Raw genomic sequence first — 24,053 nt, 5'->3', positions numbered from 1 at the left:
GCATGAATAAGTAAATGCTATATAGAAGAACCAGTAGATAAAGCATGGTTAGGTACTCTAAGACACAAGACATAGGACTATTAAAATTGTACTTTTAAACGATTATCTTGAGGGTGCATGATGATATGTTTGCGATGTGGTTATTCTAATCATTCATTGAGCTTGTTAAGCACACCCACTACTTCTTTACCCTTTGCAAATTAGTTGTGTGCCGGTGTGAGCGATGTGGTTTCAAGAGCTGATCCAAGCCAATTTTGTGTTATTCTATAGGTACTCTTTATCTACTTACATTTTGGGGAAAAGGCAATGTGATAGACTTGTTTATGGACATTTTATTGGTTCTAGCTTTTGTTTATAAGGTTTAAGAGTTATTATCATGCTTAGGTTATAAGCATTGATGATGGCATGGAGTTTCTAGCTTGGACACATTTTTTACATTTTGAACTGTTAAAGTTTAGCCATTGGATAATTATTTGTCTAAGTATATGATGCATGATGCTTAGAAACTAAATGAGAATGGATCATTTGCTTATACATGCAGTATTTTTGAGCTTAGGAGTAGGGATATCGATATTCGTATAGTAAAATCGATACCTTTTTGTTTTGGAATGTGCAAGAAGTCATATTAGAGATTTGGTACCGATACCTTTTCTCGAATATCAATACTCAAGATCAAAATATCAATATTTCATGATAGGTACCGATAATTTTTGAGACTTTGGGATTTTAGTCGAGAAATAGAATGCAAGTTTGGTATCATTTTTCCCAGTGGCATCGATACCACCTAGGGAAAAATATCGATACCCAAGTGTCTATATCAATACCCACGGACAAGTTTTGGAAATTTTGTTAAATGGATCTTGCGCATGTTTATGACTATTTGATGAATAGTTAGCATGTAACTTTGAACTAACAAATATTATTGACTTAAGACCTATATGCATGCTAATATGAAAGACATTTATTTTAGAATGAACTTTCACTCATTGTATATGACATGAGACGGTGATGTGACATTCCATATTCAGGCTTTGCAACCAGGCTGGGTATAGGGTGTTACAGTAATTGGCATGATTTGGTGTACTTTTTGTGTGATTTGAATAGGTGGAATGATATGATTATTCAATGATTATCTACTAATGATTGTTTTAAGTGAATATTGAATTGAAATTGCATATTCTTAACTTGTTAATTTTCGTAGGATCTTGTAACCCTAATCCAGTGATGGACACGGGCGAGGGGTGTTACAAAGAATGTTTACATTGCGAGAAAGATAACATACTTCAGTAGATAATCTAAAGGAGTCTATAATCCCATAAAAGAATCAAAGTGAACATTTGATTCAAATAATTAGAAGAATTATTATGTTATCTACAACTCCAATTGGGGATATGACTACTCTTGGCCATCGGAGTAGTTGGCTCCACGGGTAGAGACATAGATGTACTCATTGGAAGAATAATACATTGGACTAGACCCAATTTGAATTAATTCTGAATTCGTTTGTGAATTAATTCACTTGTGACGTTCATGATGTGATTTACCTAAATCCTAAGTTAGCTACTGACAATGCGTATGTAACTTATGTGCTTTCATATAAGTGGAGGCTTATGCTTTAAAGATGATCGAGCCCATAGTCGGTAAGTTGAGTACATGACTTGTGTATGGTATGGCTTTAATACAAACAATAGAATTCATAGCTCAATTAAAGAGTTAACGATATCCTCTCATTGGTATCATGTGGATTGATAAATACGGAACATGATTACAGATTATTTGTTCTCGAACAAGTAATTTATCATAGTCAATTGTTGAAAGTGATCATATTAATCATTAAGAATACACATTGGTGAAAATGAGAAAAAATAAGATTATATTGAGTGGACAGATTTAACTCAAAGGAATCAAGGATATCATATATGGGTAACGCTCACATGATGAGGTTATTAGACAAGGTAGTTGGACAAAGCAGTTTTCAATCATGGTACTTCTTATTGACTGATTCCATAATTAAGTAAATTGTGAATTATCGGAACGATGTTTCTAGACATAATTGCAATTGCTCGAGACTAATTGTATATGTTGGGTTGCTTCCTCCACTAGCTTAACAAAAGCTCGATCGAACTGCATTTGAATTAGAAGAAAATTCTACGACTTTAGAAATAATTTAATTGAGTCGATTTATTCAATGTGGAATTAAATTAGACAGTCGTAAGAATTGTTGAACTAGAAAATTTGATTAAATAATATTCTTGAAATTTTAATTGGAAAAACTTAGTGATTTTTTTGTAAAATTAATTTTGATCAAGAAAAATTAAATTAATCAAATTAATTAAAATTAATATGATATTTTTGTAAATTAATTTCCAAGTCAGACAATTGACACAATGGGTAATTGAACTTGAAAATTAGACCTGAGATCGAAAATTGGGTCCGAGAACCCGAAACCGATACTGAGACACAAACACTAGTCGAATCAGACCTAGTATGTGAAATCAGGCTGACGTGCAATTGGTGGCTAGATCGGAATGGTCGGGTCGTCACTAGTACAGATAGAACCGGAAGTAGCTAAACCAGCTCGGGTTGCCGTGAAGGTGTCACGCCTGTGTTGACACCACCAGGTAATTTGATTCCAAATTAACTATTCTGAAAAGAATATTATTTTAATAAATTTAATATTACATTTAATTTAATACTTATATTGATAGTATTTTATTAATTTAATATTAAAGTGATCATCTAATATTAAATTAAATTTAATATTTATCTTGTAGATAAATATTCTATTAATTTAATATATTTAATATTAAATTGAATCTAATATTTATCTTGATAAGTGGCCAATTTACTAAAAAACGCCCATTTCCAAAATTATTTACGGAAATGGGCCAATTTTTTGATTATTTACCGAAAAGGTCCAAACTTCCCGAAAGCGCGTCTATGTCAGCACGAAGTCAGGGGCTGTGTCAACAAAATGCGTCCCTGGAGGAGCGTTTTGCCCTTTTTTTAGGGTTAAAGTGTTTTTTGCTTGATTATGTTTAGGGTTAAGGTTAGGGTTTAGTGCTAGGGTTTTAAGAGTTAGGGTTTTATTGTGTTTAAAGAAAAAAGTAATTAAATGAGGGTTTAAGGTTTAGGGTTAATTAATTAAATTAACTATTAATTTAAAAAATCAATTAAATTAGGGTTTAGGGTTTTTAGGGTTAATTAATTAAATTAGGATGCACTGTCAGCAAAATTACTGAAAAATGTTTTTGTACAAATAGTGTCCAAAACACTTCAAGTAGGATGCACTGTTAACAAAATTACTGAAAAAAGCTTCCACGTGGACGCTCTTTTGCTACAGTCATATCTGAAAAAATAATTTTAAGAAGACGTTTCTGAACAAATAGTGTCCAAAACGCTTCAAGCAGGATGCACTGTCAACAAAATTACTGAAAAAATCTCCCACGTGGACACTCTTTTGCTACAACAGTTCCTATTTGGTCTTAGATTATAAATAAGTCAAATTTAATTCTTATGTTGCATAAGTTACAGCAAGAGAAATTGAGGCTAAAGTAGAATAGAAATTAAAGATGAGTGAATGTATTCGTGTTGTTATTTACTATGATGGTAAGGTCCATGACATGGAGAACGGCATTGTTTTTTTATCGGAGAGCACAGCGTGACTTGTTTTTAACCAAAACATAGATTTGACAAAACTTCATTAAAGAATTAGGCGTAAAATCTTCGAAACAACGCCAATGAAATTTTTGTCTATTAAGTATCGATTTTGTTCTTTGGTTGATCCCGTTAGATATGACTCATTCGACATCAAAGGTCCTCGTAGCTTAGAGGCAATGGTGCAGACTCATCTTGCTAGTGGATCACCCTATCTTGAGTTATATGTACAATTTTCATCACCAAATGATGCATTTGCGACTTCAACATCTACCATTATTTGAGAGGAATGCACGACCCATGCCTGACACTCAGTGGGTGGCAAAACACGGAAGCGCCCGTGTTTGGTAGCAATATGAATACATAACCCCTGCACGACACTGTGTTGGTGGATGGGACATGCACCTCGATATGTCGATGTTTGATACTGGAAATACGTACTGGGGAATGACATCAACTTCTAGTGGTTGGCAATCCACATTTGATTAGGGACGTTATGAAACGTCCACAATAAGGGATGATGTACTCCCTATGACATCCACCGACGAGGGGACTTTATTCGTTGCAAATGATGGTGGGTAGAATGATGAGTCCGATGTGGATCCACCTCAAGAGCCCGGCCTCGATGGTGCAGAAATTACATTATTTTCTGCATACTTGAAGATGTTGAAGGGGGTTCAGATGAAGAAGAAGAAGATACATGATTGAGTGCATACTCGCATCGAGCCCACATGCATAATGTCGATCTCAAGATGATGCATTGGAGTTTCTAGATCTACCACACAGAAGGCGTGACCATATATGTTCGTCATTGGATTCGGGTGAATTGGAAGTTGGTAGGAAGTTTTCCAATAAAGATAGTTTTATTGGTACATTGAAACAACATAGCATCATGAACGGGGTTAACTATAACGTGGTTAAATCCAAATCTGATAAGTTGAGGCCAAGTGTGCGGTGCAAGACAGTATATGTTCATGGAAAATCATGGCCTTGTTGTGGAAAAAGACAGGCTTGTGGGAGATAAAAAAGTACAAAGGTCCACATACATGTGTTGGTGGTACAATATCACTAGGTTTTTAGGGTTTTTGAATAATACTGTTATTAAGTAATGTTGCATTATTTAACGTAGTTCGTTGATAGGTGTTCCACAAGATCATCCCAAGATGGATTCAGATATGTTAGCTAGCTTAATACTACCGACAGTGAAGGCAGATCCCAAGACTTCAGTGCCGGTCTTAATTGCCAATATTCATAGCCAATTGAGGTACACGCCCTCTTACTGCAAGGTTTGGATAGCTAAGTAGAAAGCGTTGGGAAAGATTGATAGTAAGTGGGACGCTTCATATAATGAAGTGGGGCAGTGGTGTTAGGTTCTACAGAGATATGTCCCAGGTTGTATAACAAACTTTGAAACGGAACCTGCATACTACAACGAACGATTGCTCCGTGGATGCCAAGTGTTCAAACGTCTATTCTGGAGATTTAAGTAATACTGCAACGTATTTCTATATTGCAAGCCAATGATACAAATTGATTGTACCTTTATGTATGGTAGATATGCCCATCGGCTATTCCTAACTGTGGCACAAAATGGCAGTGAGATTTCTTTCTTTCTAGGTTAAGGAGGCATGTCTGCCCCCAACCTGATATCTGCGTTATATCAGATCGGGGCACTGGAATACTAGCCGTAATTGAGCAACAAGGAAGCCAATGGCATCGCACACACCATCGGTATTACCTAAGGTACGTTGCGTCCAACTACTACAGACAATATCTATCTACAACTGAACAACAGCAAGTGACCAACATGGGTATTGAATCTCTATTAATATAATTTCATTTGTAATATTCAATTTATTCTGAATGGAAGAGTGGTATGTAATTTTTGCTATCAACTTATATTGGCAAGGTATGAGATAAGTAAAGACCGTTTTCATGAGATGTTGGAGGTTTTGCGTTTAGTTAACGAAGAATGCACAGACTACCTGTGTAACATACCTTTCGAACAGTGGACATAAGCATACAACGACGGCCTACGATATTGTCATATGACCTCAAACCTGGCTGATGCATAAATTCTGTTTTAAAAAGAATGCGTCATTTGCCAATAACATTGGTTGTGTGAGAGACATATTTTCGTTTAGCTTCATTATTTCCAAAGTGAGCTGCGAGTTATAAAGGCCAAACGCAAGGAGGCCATGTATGGTGCACGAAGGTATTGCAAGAAATTAACAAGGCAAAGGCACAGACAAACACCATGTACATAGTATGTCACGATCAAGACAACCTATAGTTTCATGTGATGGAGTTTGATAGACCGAACCAATGTATTATTGGCGGGTAATATCGTGTACACTTGAAAAATAGGACCTGCAACTGTGGGACATTTGACGCACTACGTTATCCATGCGCTTATGTAATTGCAGCTTATCAGAATTTTCGTCTAGATCCCATGAGCTATGTCGATGAACTGTACAAAATAGAATACATGTACAACGTGTAGAGACACATATTCCCACCAGTCCCAGATGAACATAAGTGGCCGTCTGTATCACTTGCTCCATTTAAGCTATTACCAGATAGATAATTGTGTTGCAAACCAAAGGGTCGACCTTGCTCAACTAGAATACATAACAATATGGATATCCGAGAAACAACGAACCAACAAAAGTTGTGCGGATAGTGTAAGAACCTAGGTCATACAACTCGATCATGTCCAAATCGGAATAGCTAATAGTTGTTGTAATAAAATTATGTTGCATTATTTATATTTTATTAAAAATATTAAAAATATCACCTTATTCAAAAGAACATTTATTTTATTAAAATTATAAAAAGTAAATTACAATTAAAATATCAAAAACAACTTTTATTTTATTAAATGAAACAATATAAAAAAACTTTGTACAAATATATTAAAAAAATCAACGTTGGTGCTAGTTGGAATCAATGCCACATGGGGTTTGTCGTCGGTTACGCACTAGATTCCTCTTTGGTTCAGCTTTCGGTAGGGGTTGTGGTTGCTCCAATGGGGATCGTGGTTCCTCCGGCAAGGGATCTGGTTGTGGGTGTTGGGAGGATGACCTACCTTGATAGAATAATGAATGTAGAGGTGTTTGCATTACCCATGGCAGAGGTGTTTGTATCCCATAAGGCAATAAAGATTGGTAAAAAGAATAGCTCCCCGACAGCGCCTCGTGTGATCCCTCATGTGACGACGGCCTATTGATTGATGGCTGACATGGAGTAATCGGGAATGAAGATGAACTGGGCCATACATTCCAACCTGCCATAGGACTCGGAAAAGGAAACATATAGGGGTTAGGATACATATAAGGGCTAGGATACGCACCTGGCATAATCTAAAAAGGCTGTGATATGGGTGTCGTCGATTCAAGTGTTGGGCCCAACAACTGTGTAGGCACTGTTGATGGGCTCAGTGATTGTGTGGGCACTGTTGATAGGCCTGCGTCGTCATCCCTTCTTCTTGGATTTAAAGGGCCCTGTTGTTCCCTTTGGACACGAATTTGCCGTCGCCTCTCGTCTTAAGACAGTAAATATGGCTTACCATGGATTCTAAACCATGGCATGTATTCCGGCATGCACGCTAACTCAGGAACGATGATTGGTTCTCGAGTAGGTATATAATAATACCGATTTTCCCAAATTTTGATATATTTTGACCAGTATCTCGGCCAATCCATATTCAATAGCTGTAAGTTGACTTTATGCTCATCATCGAGCCCTCAGGTTCCACAGGAATCAGTTTTCAGAATCCAAATTACCGCAATACTCAATCTAACTGGTGCATCTCTACGATAGCATAGTTGACAAATGGGACCTTCACATGCCAAATGTTCGGATTTTGAAAAAATTCATCTGGAATTACTGCCCAAATTACCGAATCCTCGTATGGTGTCCATTGAAACTATATGAACATGATAAAAATATTAGTTATATACATAATACTAAATACTAAATACAAAACGACTATTTTATTATGTGTATATATTTTATTTACTATTTTTTATTTACTTATACTTCTGACCGTTGGTCTAATAGAAGTCGTATATCTTCAAGAGAGGTGGGTATTCCAACATAACTCGCTGAATGGTTCCACCTAATTAAATAAATTTTTAGCATACAATTATATTATAAATATATGTAATAATTGTAAAATCTAATATAAAATTTACCTCATTATCAGTGGGAATGTATATGGGTGGTTCACTCGAGGATGTAAAAATGGAAAGCGAAACCGTGCCCATGATTGTAGTAGTGATAGGCAACCTCTGATTTTGGCTTTATTCGGTCGCGTCGCCCCACACATCTCCTGGTATAATGTTGCTAACACGGCATACCCAACTAAATTCACCAACTGCGCTAAAATCAACGAGTTTCAGCAGCCATCTCAGATGTACGCGGTTTTGTGACAAGTCCAGCATCAGATAACCTCCAATCATCTCAAGAATGTCTGCCCGAGCATACCATATTCTTTCTAGTTCAGTTAAATTATTATCCGACTCTGGGAATGTGTCCCGTAACCAGCCCATCTCGATCCGAACTCTGTTAATATTATTCAGAATAACACCCAAAAGCTCGTAGCATACGGCTCTCCAATCAGCAGATTGAGCGGACTCGGTGACTGCGTACCCATCTATTAGCAATCCCAATTGCAATTGCATATCTTCTAGAGTGATAGTACATTCTCCACATGAAAAATGGAAAGTGTGAGTCTTGGGTCTCCACCTCTCTATCAATGCACTGATTAGTTTCGGGTCCAACTTGCACCCCTGGCCTATCGTGGCCAAAAACCCGCATCCTACAAGTAATTCTCTATCAACAGCGATGGAGGACCAGACATATTACGAATATAGCATTGCAACACCCGATCTATAGACTGTTATAAAAAATTATAAAATAAAAATTAATTAAAATTACATAAATGAAAAAAATATTAAATAGTATTGAAAAATTAATTAAAATTATCACTTACCATTGTCATTTGATCGACGAAGATGTGTTTATTATCGAGACAAATAAATTCTCCGGCCATTGCTAACACGATCGAATATTTTTTTAATTTAAAAAAACTAATTCAAAAAAAATTTAAACAGAGCTTTTTTTGCAAAAATTAAAGAGAGCTTTGAGAAAATTTGAGAGAATTTGGAGAGAATTTAGAGAGAACTATGAGAGGACTTTTGTGTGGAAAAATGAAAGGGGGCCTTTTATATATATATATTACCGTTGGAGGTCAACCAATCAAGTGACCGTTGGAGTGGGGCAAAACGCGTCCCTAGGGGAGCGTTTTGTCCATGTCAGCATAAAACACGCCCTCAAGGAAGCGCTTTGTCCTGACGTGGACAAAACGCTCCCTCAGAGACGCGTTTTTCTGACATAGCCCTTGACTTCGCGTTGCCGTGGACGCGTTTTCGGGAAATTTGGACATTTTCAGTAAATAATAAAAAAATTGGCCCATTTCCATAAATAATTTTGGAAATGAGCATTTTTTAGTAAATTAGCCCTTAATAAGTATTACATTTAATTAATATTAAATTAATTAAATTTAATCATAGTCGAACTCTATAAACTCTCCCTATATAAAGAAAGCCATGAGTAATTATTTTTCACACACTTAAATTCAAGAGAAAGTTGTAGAGAAAAAAATCTCCAAAGAAATTATTTCAGAAGATTTCTAGAGATATTTTTCTTATTTATAACTTGGCCCAAAAGTTTAGAGAAATTGCCAAATTACCCCAATGGTAATTTTGTGAAAAATTTTTATTTGAAGCGAGCCCACACTCAACAGACAAGAGCTTGAGGATAGTGGAGAAGACTACTCGGTTGAAGCATTCATCCTAGATGAATTGAAAATGTACAATTTTGATTAAGTGTTTATTACTTTAGATACCACAACCAAGTTCTTGTTTTGGAAAAACAATTTAAAATTCTATTTTTCCCTTAAACTTATTTTTCGCTATATTTTCCAAACTCGATTTTCCAACAAATAAAAGGTACTTTATGGACTGAAGCAACCACCTAAAATATGTTACTTTAAAATTAATTCTTATTTTCAGGAAAATGGTTTTGAAAAAAGTAACCATGAGCCACTTTTATGTAAGGAGAGAAGGTGAAGAAGATTTTTTGGTGGTGTGTCTTTATGTTGATGATATGATTTATATGGGTTCAAATGAATCTTTTGTTGTTAAATTTAAAGATTACATAATGAAGTTTGAATTGTCTACCTTGGTCTATTGTATTACTTTATTGGTCTTGAGGTGAAACAAGGTGTTGATGGGATATTTATTTCACAAAAGAATTGATCATTTGAAAAAGTTTAATGTGGCTAACTGTGAGGTTGTTGTCACACCCATGAATATTAATGAGAAGTTGTATCACGATGATGGAGCTGAAAAGGAAAATGCTACACACTTTAGAAGTCTTGTTGGCAGTTTAAATCATTTGTCTCATAAAAAATTGAATATTTCTTTCTCTATTGGAGTTGTGTCAAGGTTTATGCACAATCCAAGAAAGCTTTAACTTGAAGATGCAAAGAAAATTTTAAGATATCTTGCATGAATAGCCATGAACGGGATACAATATTCTAAAGTTTCAGATTGATTGGCTTTAGGGATAGTGACTGGGCTGGTAGCATGAAGATAAAAAGTGCAGACTAGGTTTCATTTTCAACCTTGGGTTTGGAGCAATTTCGTGGAGTTCAAAGAAATAGGAAGTAATGGCCTTATCAACCTATGAAAATAAGTATATAATTGTATTTTATTTAGCTTGTCAAGAAGTCTGGCTAAAGAGAACTTTTTTTTATTTCAATCAAAAGCAGATAGGTTTGATGGACATTTTTGTGACAATAGATTGACTATTGCTATGGCAATAACCTAGCTTTTCATGGTAGAACCAAACACACCAATATTCGTTACCATTTTATTTAAAAGTCTTGCTTCTATTGAAGAAATTATTTCAAAAGCTTGTGACACAAATGAGCAAGTTGCAAAAATTTTGACAAAGCCACTCTCGCAAGCAAAGAACATACTTTTCAAAGAACAACTTTGTGTATGTAGTTCTAAATCAAGAGGGAGTGTTGAACATTGATTCACCTTGATTCAAAGTTAACCTATTAATTTTGGAGTTAATTGGATACTTGACAGAATAATTTTTCAAGATTTGTTGCTAATAATCACCTTATAGGATGTTGGTTTTGAGATATTTTAGGCTTGTAAGTTACATGTAAGCTTATATATATCTAGTCTTCATTGTTTTTTTCACCATTGAGTTTAGAAGCAATACAAATATTCCAACATTTTTTTCTTTATTTTGCGTGTTTTGCAATCGCTTTCATTTTTATATTACTTATTCTCAATAGGCAGGCACAAATATTTGAACAAATATGACATGTGGTGTCATCCAAGCTTCTCTTCCTTTAATGGAAGAAGATTTTACACAATGTTTTTAACTCAACCAAATAAGTAAGGAGGTGTGAGGATTAATTTCCCTAAAAAATGGAAGCATTATAGAAGTAATGACATTTGGAAATTACATACGTGTAGGTCACAAGTAATCCTCAATTTCGCTATAACTATCAAGCCAAGCCACAAGACTTTTTTAGGTAAGACATATTTTTGGCACTATTTACCTTTATTCCACATTTCCATGAAACTTATAATTGGCTTAAGCATCAAAGAGTGCTTTAGAGTATTTTTTTCTAGTGCTTGTTAGTTGTTTTCTACCTTGTAATCCTAACTAAGCTTTGATTCATTCAACTTAACCTACTCATAGCTGATCTGTCTTAATTTGATATGTCAAATTAGGCTCTCTCGAACACTTGATAAGTTTGTTCTAAATTAGACTCTTTTTGATTTTTTTTGTTGATTTTTAGTTTCTCGTGTTAATGGTAGTTCTTCTTACATTTTGATCCTTTTGAGACCCAAATTGGCAAAAGCTATGTCATTGGGAGTTTAATGGTTTATTTCAGTGAGTAGGGTAATGACTATGACCAAAGCTTGAGGAAAACATAATTGCTTTGGGTTTAATGACACCGACCCTCTATCATCTTAGAGGAGCAAAACTTCAATGAGAAACCTACCTAGAATAGTCTACAATGGATGTCACAGCACTAGATGTGCTATGTCGTGACACTGAGCCCCAATGGCTAGACTCCAAGCCTTCAAGGTGGTGACTACCAACTGATGGTTGAACTGAAAGAGCCTAAGGGCACTATTGAGGATGTCGCAACACCAACTAGTTTGTGTCGTGACATCAAGAACCCTCAAGCTAAGATAACACCTAATATCAAGGACATCTCAACACTAAAGCTTGACCGAGTGAAAATTATCGCAAGGGCAATTTTGTGTCTAGCACCAACTTAAGTGAACTTATGTATACTAAGGGCATTTTTGTCAAATTTTAGAGCTGTAAACTTAGTTTTATTAAAGGCATACTAGATGCAAAACATAAAAGATCCATCTTTATCATTTTTTTAGCTCTCTCTTTTGTTCCTTTCACTATTTTTAGGTTTTTAGTTTTTCCATTCTTAGCTTAGTTAGTTAGTAGCTATAAGTTTTTCATTTTTACTATTGCTTTTAATTAGACACAAAACTTTATCTTGTTATTTTGGTTTCTCCTTAAAGTATTCAATAGATTTTCTCTTTGTGAACTTTCAGAAGTGTAAAAATCTCTTATTTGGTTGTGCTTTCCTCACTTTTAGTGCTACTATCATCTTTAACAAAGACTCCTCCAAGAGTCCCCAAGAGCTCCTCAACTTTGTCAGTTTATGTTTTATTTGATGAGTCATTTAAGCATGAACGTGAATGATATTTGCATGTTGATGATGAATAGGTACTAAATCTTATGATGGTTGGTTGGTTAGTTGATTGAAATGTTATATGGTTAGATTTTGGGCCATGGACTAAATTGAAAAAATTGGACTAAATCAAATAGACTTCAAAACCTAGAATTGCTGTCGCTAGGTGAACGTTTAGGTAGGTGAGACCGAGAGGAAAGCCTATTGCAAACCAATTTGATTGTCCCAATTTAGTTTAGTGAGGTCAAGAGATAAACTAGATTAAATAATCTAATTGGGTAAGATGGTCACTAAAAGGTAAAATTGAACTAATTAGGAGTTTGAGAAATTTAGATCCTTAATTCACTAATTAACTAGTAACATGGATATTAATCAAACATTTTATCTCATTAGATTGATATTTGTGCACTTTTGTCTATTATTAAATTTAGTCCTCCTAGGTGTAGTTTAGTGTAATTAATCTTTGATGATGATTTGTCGTAATATAATACCTAGTGATTAGCTAGCTAGACTTATTAGTTGCATGCATTATCATTGTTAGTCACCTTAACGCCCGGTCTCTCTTGGGTTCGATCCTCGAAATACTTCGTGTTTTGTTGTAACACACAAATATTAAAATGGACTTGTCACACTTGCAATCAAGCTGCTTGAATTTCTGATAATGTTGTGTTGATTTTTTGTTCGGTGTTCCTATGCCATGGCACATTCAGCCGCAACAAGGCATCAACAATTGACGCCATCTATAGGAACCTAAGCAAAAAGCCGCCTTCTAAGATATCTAGGTTAATTGTAGATACCCAAACCTTTGAAACACAAAAATCAATTTCCTCAACTTTCTTCAATCCACCAATGGTTACTTTAGGTTCAAGTCCTCTAACGAGGTTCAGCACAAGAAAATTGATGACAGAGGCTTCAAAAGCATAGAATTGATACAATCCTTCAACATCAGAATCTATACTTCATTGTGGCTTTTGTGAAGCCATATGTTAATGTAATTGTACTTTATATTTATTCCAAAAGTTATATACCAAAGCTTATGTTTGTGATCATTACATTAATTTTAAGCCAGTCATTATTAACAAGTTTTGAAGCGTTTACGATACTTATGTTGCTTGGTTGATTACTTATGTTTTGTGGATGATGTTTTTGGATATTTTCTATTAATATTTTGATGAATGTTTGAGATATGATGTTGCTTGTGTTGATATGCTAAGAACATGATTCTAGTTTCCTTATCTACATTTCTACAACAATTATTTTTTCAAAAAAAGCCAAAGTGAGATATTTGACATGATATTTGTAGTTAATTTAGTGATCTTGTATAAAAAAAGAGGTAAACCCCATCATTTGGTCTATTGGTTAAAGGTGTTCACTATATCCTCAAAGTCATGGAAGATCGATCCATAGGTCATACCTATGGTAGTTTAAATGGATGCGTGTGTAGATGTTTAAGTTTGAGATTCTACTATAAAACAAAATAGTAAATGGGTAAATTAGAATATTTATCTTTCCATTTACAATGCGATATGCGAGAAATTTGGATAATCATTATATTTATCTTAAGGGTTAATTTCATAGATAGTCTCTCAACTATAATTTTTATTTCATTTTAGGCACCAAAAATAAAAAAAGTTTGCAATTTAAGCATCAACGTTATATAGTTCGGTTATTTTGACCACTCCCATTAAAATCACAAACGAGAAGTTGTTATGACAGTTAAAAAATCAATATAATAACAAATTTAGCCCACAAATTTTACATATTATATTGATTTTTCATAATTTTATAAATTAAACTCTCAAAATTTACAAATATTCTCAATTTGATCACAATTCTAGAAAATTCTAAGAAATATATAAAAATACATAAATATTTTAAAAATAATAATAATAATTTTAAAATTTATATTGATGTTAATATCAAATAAAAATAATTAATTAATATTAAATAAAAACTCCCCACCACACCTCGTCCCCCCTCTCTCGTTCCCCCCACCCCCACTACTATTTAATTTCTCTGTCCACTTATATAAAAAGTTGTATCTCTACCAACACGATTGACTCAACCGATTTGTTTTCCTTAATTTTCTCATATCCTCTCATTTCTATGATTTAGTAGAACATGGTGAGAAAAAGTCTTTTAACTTTATATGAACTATTGTTGTTAATTAGAACAAATCTTGAAATTACACAAGCTTCAATTGAATGTTGGGTGGATGGATGTTTTAAGAAAAAAATTTTGTATTTTTATTAAGCGAATAAACATTTTTTTTATTTTACATTTTTTGTTTTTCTCTTTTTTTTTATATTTCTCTATTGAGTTGATTAATTATTTAATGGTGTAACATCTCCTCACCTATATAAAGAAATTATTCAAGGGCTTAAGATAAATTAAGATGAGTATATTTTATTTTTAGAGAATAGTGTCAAGTAATTCATTGAGAGATTGTATATATATGGAAATGGCTAAAGTGGTGCTTTAACCATAATGGTTACTTTTTTCAAAGCTGTACTATGACCACAACAGTTGAGTTCTTTATTAAGAGAATTTGTATCTAGCCAGAGTAATAGAAGTATTGCATAACCACAAGAAATGACTTCTATATGTCATTTATATTTTTAGAGAGTGATATAAGTGACGCTTTGACCACTATGGTCTTCTTCTCCATTATGTATACTTGTACATAAGAGAGTGATAGAAGTGGAGCATCGACCATGATAATCAAATTCTCTACCAAGATAATTTGTATTTTAGAAGAGTAATGGAAATGATGTTTTAACCATAATAGTTGACTTTTCCATTAAAAGAACTTTTATTTTAAGAGAGTGACGGAAGTGATGCATTGACCACAATGATCAACTTCTCTACTATTTTGGAAAGTAATGGAAGTGGTGCACTAACCACAACAGTCGTCTTCTCCACTAAAAAAATTGTATTTGGAAGAGAAACAAAAGTGTCGTTTTGACCACAATGGTCGAATTCTCCATTAAATGTACTTATGTAGAATAATTAGTTGAGTTGGCTAAGCATCAAAATTAAGAAAAGCAAGCTAACAATTGAAGCCTGTAAGAATGTAATTACACATAAAAATAGAATAACCTTCAAACCCATATGTAAAACCATAAGTAAGGCATGTTTCCCTAAATTGAAATATATACCTTTTTATCATCACTTAATTGTTCTTCATCTTTCCATGGTAATCTTAGAGAATCACACTCGTGTAGGATGTCCAATGATCCTATGGAAATGGCAATACATAGGACTAGATTTTTCTTCATTTGTAGGTTGACGCTCAACATTAGGCAGACAAACACTACGAGCTTTTTTCGTAAAGAATGAGAACAATAGTGGAAAGTATCTTCCTTCACTACTAAGTTTGAGCTTCTAAAATAATTTCTCTTTCTTTGAAATAAAGAAATCACCCTCTTTTCGATGAAAGTGATATGTCAATCGCTTATTTCCTCTGATAGTATTATTGGTTTTTCTCGTAGCCTCTACCAAGCTAGGAAAGAAGGCAATGACAAATTTTGCAAGTAAAGTTGAAATTTGTCAAACATACCTTAGATGCACACTTTAACAAATTGCTTTTCATCATAAGCTTCATGCACATCTAAAATCTTTTCTCTAAAGCACTAAATGCAATGCAAGACATCCTCTTTTGGTCTCTAATATTCTCTACGTAAGTCAACAAGACTAATCTTCTCTTGAGTGGAAAAGAACTCTTCAAATATTACATACATATGGTTCCCTGATTCCAAAAAACCAGGTTTGAGGTTAACATAACAAGTATATTCCTTCCCTATCAATGACTTAGAAAATTCTTTTAACTTTAAAACATCATCCAACCTAGCTATTCCTAACCTCTCCACAAATTTCATCAAATTCTCATAGGTGTTGCTAGAATTTTTATTGAATTGCTTAAATAAAGGATTAAAATAGTCCTTGGGCTATGGTTCGGCAACTACCCTAGCAAGGTATGGTAGTTTGAGATCAAACTCAAAGAAATTATAACATTTGCTTTTTTTTTCTTCTTCTAACAACCTTTGAAGTTATTCTTTAAAGACAAAACCTTGTGTTTTAATGGGTTGTGCCACCAAGAAGGATTCTCCAAGTTGAGAATTTATGGTGATATGCTTTCCTATAGAAACGGTCAAGGTGTGGGTGGTACGAATGTTTGTGTTTATGTTGTTGGTTGCACCAGTTTTCATAGGAAGCACAAGATTAGAAGCATTTGATGTATTTTCTCCATTTCCATTGTGAATTTAAGTGGCTCTAGTAGAAGTGCTTCCTAAGGATCTAATCAGAGAAGGAATGTGGTTGGAAAATGGTGTGTCTTGGAAGATTGTTTCCATCATCTTTTTGTTATTCTCCTCTAATATTTGCATCCTTTTGTCGCTTGAATTCATCATCTTTATCAAGTCTTGAATGTATGAAGGGATTGGATTATCTAAGCTTTCAAAACCCATTGTAGTTTCGATAAAAATTAAAGGAAAAATATGACTAGTGTTTCGCTAAATGTAATCGCTGCTCCCCAGTAGAGTCACCAATATGTAAAATGTTCTTTTGGTAATGTGAGGAGACGTTAAATCTAGCAAAACAAGATGTCGTAGAAAGATGGTTGATCTACCGTAATTCGGTGTAGCAAATTAAACTAGTTTTCACATTTAAGAGCTTGAATACAAGCATTTTTGTGATGTTTTAGTTAAGTTTTCTTAGTTTTGTTTATATTTAATAAAATGTGCAAATTGAGTCTTTTATTTACCTTAGGGGATAAATGAGGTTTGAGGGTGAGCTAATGCACTTTGTGAGTGTGCAGGAGACCATTAGAAGGTGTACTAAATGGATTTTGGTTGCTATGTCGCAACCCAGATGACTCAATGTCGCAACATAGGGAGCAGAATGGAGAATACACAAGACTGCCTTCGATGTGACGACATAGAGCAAGGGTGTCGTGACATACCCCTGAAGATAGCTAAAGAGGAGTATACTGATTGCAACGTTGTGACACAAGCCCTGGTATGTTATAAAATCGACTCTGTGATGGAAATTAAACACAAAAAAGGGCATTTTGGTCTGCACAATCAAACTTAAAGCTCGAGAATGTCAGCTAACCTAGGGTTAAGGACAACGACCACCTAAAGGCTATAAATAGGCTTATTTGTCACTTGTTATGGACATCATTCCTTTATCCTAAATTCTCTGTGTAAAATATAGTTTAGTATTTTCTTTCATTCTTAGGTTTTAGATTTATTTCAGTTGTTCTTGTTGATATCAAGAGATCTGAATTGTGGAAGCATTCAAACTTTGTGGATTCGCGAGGCTCTTTCGTCTACTCTATCTTATCGATTTAATTAGCATACTTTCTCTTTACATCGATTCTATATTATCTATAAAAGCCATGAAGAATTAATCCCTCTATGGGGGATGAACGAGTGGAGGTATGATTTGTTAACTATTTTGTAGGGTTACTCAACGGATCAACTACAAACCCTAGGCCTAACAACCTTAGGAAGTCATAAAGGTGGGAATTAACCCAAAATTGGTATGGTCCATCCGTGAACACCTTTACCCCAAGGCAGTTTGAACTGTGAGGTTGGAAGATAAGTAGTTCTTGCTGACTCCTTATGTTAGTGGAAGATCGGAAGATCCTGTTAAGGTAGCGGCTAGTTGACTGATGAAAAACCCAAAATGACAGTTTATGGATATTACTGAAGCGAGCTAATCATCCATAATCAAGATTTGATTTATTCTCCCATTCTATCTCTTGAATTCTATTTCTTTTATGTTATTTTGTCTTTATTATTATAAAAACCCTAAAAATCTTTTATTTTGTATTTTTGTACTATAACTAATTTAAAAGCACTAATTAGATCTTTTAGTCTTTAGGTTAGAATTGATCTAGCACTAGCCTCCCTTGGGTACGATCCTCGGAGTACTCAGCTACTTCGTCGTAAATTTATATTACAACTTGACCCGTATACTTGCGGATACCACCTTATCCTTCTATATTTTATTGCAGTATTCACACTCTAGATATTAAAACGTCCAAAGGCGGTCAATGGCAAAGAGAAAGATCAAAGCAAACTTTAGAAAATAGGTGTTGTGGTAGACGGTGGTGATGGACGCAATAAGGGGCTGAGAAAGGTAAGAGCTATAATGGTTGTTGCGTAGAAAAAAAGTTAAAAAGAGAATTTTAGAGTGCTTAGTCTGCCCCCAAAAGATTAAAAAAAAAGTCCAAAAATGAGACTTGCAAACCTATATTTATAGGTCTTGAAAAAGGAAGTTAAAAAGGGCAACAGTTATGAAGAGAAAGTGGCCATGAATGTGCTAAAATAGTGGATAGTGGGATTAAGAGGAGTTGATTGAAAGTGAGAAAATGGAAGGTAAATTATATAGATAATGAGTATAATGACCGTTACATTGAACAAATGGTATAGTTACACCTAAAGCCTTTCTTGCCAAAATGTTTAAGTGGGCATAACTTTCATGTAACTTAAGTACAAGTTTACTGATCTTTCTATATATCAAGGTTACATTTTACATTGAGATATTCAAATTTGAATGTGCACTTATCTGTTCACTGAGAAAAATCTTTATCTTGTGCGAATTACTGGAATCAAACTATTGTATTAGTTTGTACAAACTTTTGTGAGAAAACTCTTAGCTGATAGGAGTTTTTTTTTTTTTTTTTTGCACAACAAGATATTAATATTATTAATATCAAAATAAAAGAAGAGTACACCGCTACTAAGAGGATCCCCTACATAAGCAGTGAAAACTTAAAATAAGAAAAAAAAAAGTCAGTAATAACAAGTTTGGAAAATAGAAGAGCAATCAACCTCGAATCAAGAAAGCTCGTCAAAGAAGCCCCAATCTAGCAAAAGTTTTTTAATTATAATTGTATAAAAATGAATCTACAACGTTTGAAAGTGTGGTTGACCTTAAATCATCTCTTGTTGCATAAGGTTATAGTGAATTTTTGTTTGGACAAGAACTCAAGATGTAGAATTAGATCAGAACCACGTAAACAATTGTCTGTGTTCATTATTTACTATGTTTTTGGACGTTGTTTCTTAAATTGCTAAACAAATAACTACTCAACATTTTATTTGCTCGATCAATGTAAATTTTATTCCATAAAAAAAATACCTCTAAAGAGGTTTCAAAAATATCCCGATAATCACGTAACCCAAGATAACTAATCTACAATTTTAACACTTAATAACATTCCTAAATGATTAGTTCCAAAAAAAAAAAACATTACCAAATGACAAAACAAAAACACCTCAAATCATAAATCATAAAATTAAGAATTTTCTAATTTAAACAATTTCAACTCAAAGCAACATGCAACTGCAGCCACTTTTCTTGGTGAGAAATTTCCCAGACATGAATGCTAAATTGGGTTTGTAGCATTTCTACTACTCAAAATGCTTTGTCCTCCAAGTAAAGATCTTATCTTACATGCTTCTTTATTTCAGAACTCATAAATGAAACCTCAAAAAGGAAATTTTACATGTGAATCAGATAAAATTTGCATGCTTATAATTAACAGTCTGTAAGAAGAATTTCATTAATCCTCAGCTTTGACAGAGATGTTGCACTTAGTCATCCTACACGCCACAAAATACAAAAAGGCATTAATCGAACAAAAAAGGAATAATCTTATTAAAAGCCTTCCAACTACATCAAATTCTTGCTTGCTTTTACTTCACTAAGATCATCCAGAACATTTCAAAATGCATCGACAATATGCCTCGGGTGTGTCAACTTTCACAATATGCCATTGCTTTTAGATGTCATTTGCAATTTTGGGAGAACTTAAGTTCAAACCTTAGAGAGGATATTATTGAGAGGGTAGTCACTAACCCCAAAAGAATTAAACTTTCCTAGATAAACATAAAAAATATCTTGGTTCTATTTAAATAAAGACTAAAATTTTATGTTAAAGACCCAAATGCAGGAACACAGCCAGCTAGCTTCAGTTGCATATCTAATTCAGTAAGAATCGAGTAGAACTCATCTGAAGCAAGGTGAGACTTATCAGATGCAGCAAACTGATGAATTTTGTTCTCCATTTCAATTCAACTAGGCCCAGGGCATCTCTTTTCTACGCCTAATTCTCTCATTATTTGCCTGCCTGGCCCTAAGGTTGCGGTATTGATCCGCAAACTGTGTCCGTGTGACAATTTAGGTGAGTATGGGTATGTGAGTTTGAAATGTACTGAATAATAATAATTAAAAAAAGTATCCATGTTAACTAAAAGAGTACAGAAAATGCACCCCAAGCAACAGATTTTGGTTCCAGCTTCATGCACGAATAGAGCGTCTTCAAGCAACCCAGCTTTGATCAAATTTTTCCCAGAAACCACTGATAGTGGAAACATTAGGGAAATAAATAATAAAAATGCTAAAAACAATATAAATTTCGGATCATAATCTGTGTAATTAACTCTTAACAGCTAGGTGACGTTTCAGATTTCATCATCTATCATCTTTTTTCTATTCCAAGTTGAGGCATTTTATTTTATTATATTTCTCTTAGGATCATAATCATGTGTATTAATAGAAATAATGTAAGCATACTCTCCCCAGTTTTCATCCTCATAGTTCAAACACAATGAATAATTATAGATCATTAAATCTTTGATAAAATTGATCATGTTGTATATATGTTCTTGACAGTATGAGAGAATTAACTACCTTTTATATTATTTCAGCAACTAAGACTCATGTACTTGCAAATAAACAGAGTTTATAAAGAGCAATGCTTAAATACATAGATTAAGTAGAGCCTTAAATAAATTTATTTCTAATATCAGGATTTATAAAGAGAAAGTATGTGTAGAAAAGGAACTAAAAAGGACGACCGTAGTTTATTAGGTCAAAAATTGATATCCCTAGTAGAAATCGGATAAATTTCTCCAGTTTTGTCAGAGAGAGGAAATATTACACTACTATATAAATTAATATTCCAGGGTTACACTAGATTAAACATAAAACAAATATAGTATGGTAGATTTTAGGATTTCTGATTTTATGAACATTAATTTAAATTTTTAGGGTTCCTAGCTCTTATTTATAGCCACAGAAGGTGCATATAAATTTATCTTAAAATGTGCACCATGCAATATTTCAAAAACTGGAAGATGGGAATGATGCCTTCACCAGGTTTTAATCCTTTCATCATCTTGAATGTTGAGCATAGCCAAAGGCCATTGCTTGAAGATCATCCACATCCTGAAAATTACCCCATTGTCTGTTGTTTGTTAGCATGTCAAAGGAAGACATGGAACGCGGAGCATCCTCAAAAGTTGTAGTAAATGAGACATAATCTTCTGATCCTGATGAGATGCCTGAGTTTCCGAAATTGCCTAATGAGCTGGTTGGATCCGACAACCCATATGAACTTGTAGAGAGATTTGTGTTAAAATTTGGTGCCATGCTTGAATTATTTGGGTGAAACCAAGTTTGAACATCTTGGAGATTATGAACCTTTCCAAAGTATTTGTCATTAGGGTTTGCAGTAACAGAGACACTGGGAATGCTCTGAGCTGCTTCTGCCTTGAGAGAAGCAAGCTGTGCCTGTAGATTGACAACCTGTGCAAATTTTAAACAAGAAAAGGCAGTAATTAGATCTCTACTTGAAAGTCAAGTTAGGGTTTTCAGATCATCAAGTTTTTACATCAAAAGGAAGGTCAAAGGGTACTGCTCGCAAAACCTGTTGTTGGAGAGCAAAGATGTGAGAAACACAGCCATAAATGGGGTCCTGGAGCCTAGCTTGAGCTTCATAAGAGATGGTGAGAGCAGCCTCAGAGCGGTCACTGAGAGGGAGGTGAGCAAGCAGCTTTGACACATTGCTTGCACCAAAAACCTTATGGATGGCTGCAAAATGGGTTGCACCTTGTTCATGGCAGAAATAAGGTGCAAAAACACACCCTCTAACACATTTCCTCCTCAAGAACTTGCAGGCACCACAAGGTGAACCACAACCTGTCATCTTGCGCTTTTTCTCTTTGGTGGGTACTTTTATTTTGGTTCTTAGAGAGAGAGAGAGTGAGGATAGGTTTGAGCTAATTGGTATTATCATCAAAAGGGGATTTTAAACACCGGAGGAAGAGGGAGGTGGATCATTTAATAATCAATTGTTAATTACAATCGGTCACCTTATTGGGCTACATGTTTAATTGTTTATTTCCCTTTTAAAAAGCCCTCTTGCAGCCTTGCATTCTCTCAAAATGATGTTCAATTCCGTATCCTTCTACGAAAAAAGAAATAGCATCAAACAAAAGCCATTTCTATTTGCTTCATCATTGCATTTATTACTAATTTATATGCTTTCATCTTGGTTCTTGTTCCTCTGTGGAATACACGCATATATACTTTTACTAGTCAAGAATGAAAATGAAGATTAATTCAGGTTTTTCCTTTTAAATATTTGGCGTTTAAGGTTTATAAAGACAAGGGTAGAGCTGGCTATGTATGTATGTATGTATTGAAATTCTTTAGTTAAGCTAATTACACGACAATAAATTAATATATTAACCAAACACTCTGTACTTTATCTCAAGAACATATATAAAATTCCTTGGGTTTCAAATTTTCTTTCTCCCCTTCATAATAATTCATGGAGATGAGCTATTTTTTTTCTTTTTTAGTAAAACCTTTAGTTTTTTAGGGACCTTCTCCGGTCTACAATATAAAATATTCTACTGATATGAATATATATGTTTTTTTTTATTGAGAAAAGCTCAATTTCATAAAACTTACTATATTTTTCAAAGTTTTCATAATCAGTATATTGATTCAATCAATTTGCCCAATTTAATTAAATAAATTATTAAAATAAAACATTAAAAAATAAAAAAAATCTAATTTAATCAAGTTAATCTTAATTTAACCAAATTTTTAATCTATTTTAATTCATTCATTTGAATTTTCTAGATTAATTCATTTGAATTTTTTTTTTAAGTCAATTCTCAAATTAATTTCCAATCTAACCGGTCCCATATAGCGGAATAATAGTCAATCAAATAACCAGTCTCTAGACTAATACATTAGTCTTGAATTAGATATATGAATATAAGTTTGCGTTGGGATTTAAAACCTATATATAGGGTGTAATTAGTTTTTCAGTTTGAAGAAACAACATATTACTATAAAAATATTTATCTTCATGATTTCAGGTCTGAAATCTGCAGCAGCATGTGTGGCTCAATATTATTATTTAAATATGCAAATAATGAGAAGAAGTTGCTGCTTCAGTCAGAGGTAGTTGATGATCAGGTAGCTGAAGCCAATGATCGATAATGGCGCATACATAGGTATAAGTACATATTGCCAAATTGATTGGAGATTAAATAGTCACACCCATCCATTCATCTACCCGCTATAAACAATCATGGAAATGAAATTCTTAGAAAGAAATTATCTCGTTTTGGTGACCTGATATATGGTATAGTAGTGCTGCTCTAGATATGATTACAATCTAGTACCTAATAGCTATATATAGGATCAAAATAATAGTGGTCCCTCTCCCTTTGCTATTATCCACCTGAAAGTTGACTTTAAAATTTTCCTA

General features: G+C 33.9%; 1 protein-coding gene across 1 annotated transcript; it reads right to left on the bottom strand.

Annotated features, from left to right (window-relative positions):
• Positions 1-21,363: 21,363 nt before the first annotated feature.
• On the bottom strand, positions 21,364-22,513 carry LOC107952446 (LOB domain-containing protein CRL1). Its single transcript, XM_016887699.2, has 2 exons — positions 22,194-22,513; positions 21,364-22,072 (listed from the first exon to the last, which is right to left on the bottom strand). The coding sequence occupies exons 1-2, from the start codon at positions 22,470-22,472 to the stop codon at positions 21,659-21,661; spliced, it is 693 nt and encodes a 230-aa protein (XP_016743188.1). The 5' UTR covers positions 22,473-22,513; the 3' UTR covers positions 21,364-21,658.
• Positions 22,514-24,053: the final 1,540 nt, after the last annotated feature.

This window comes from Gossypium hirsutum, chromosome A08 (genome assembly GCF_007990345.1).
Source record: "Gossypium hirsutum isolate 1008001.06 chromosome A08, Gossypium_hirsutum_v2.1, whole genome shotgun sequence".
Lineage (NCBI taxonomy): Eukaryota > Viridiplantae > Streptophyta > Magnoliopsida > Malvales > Malvaceae > Gossypium > Gossypium hirsutum.
The sequence above is the reverse complement of the archived record's forward strand: the minus strand, read 5'-3'. Positions and strand labels throughout refer to the sequence as shown.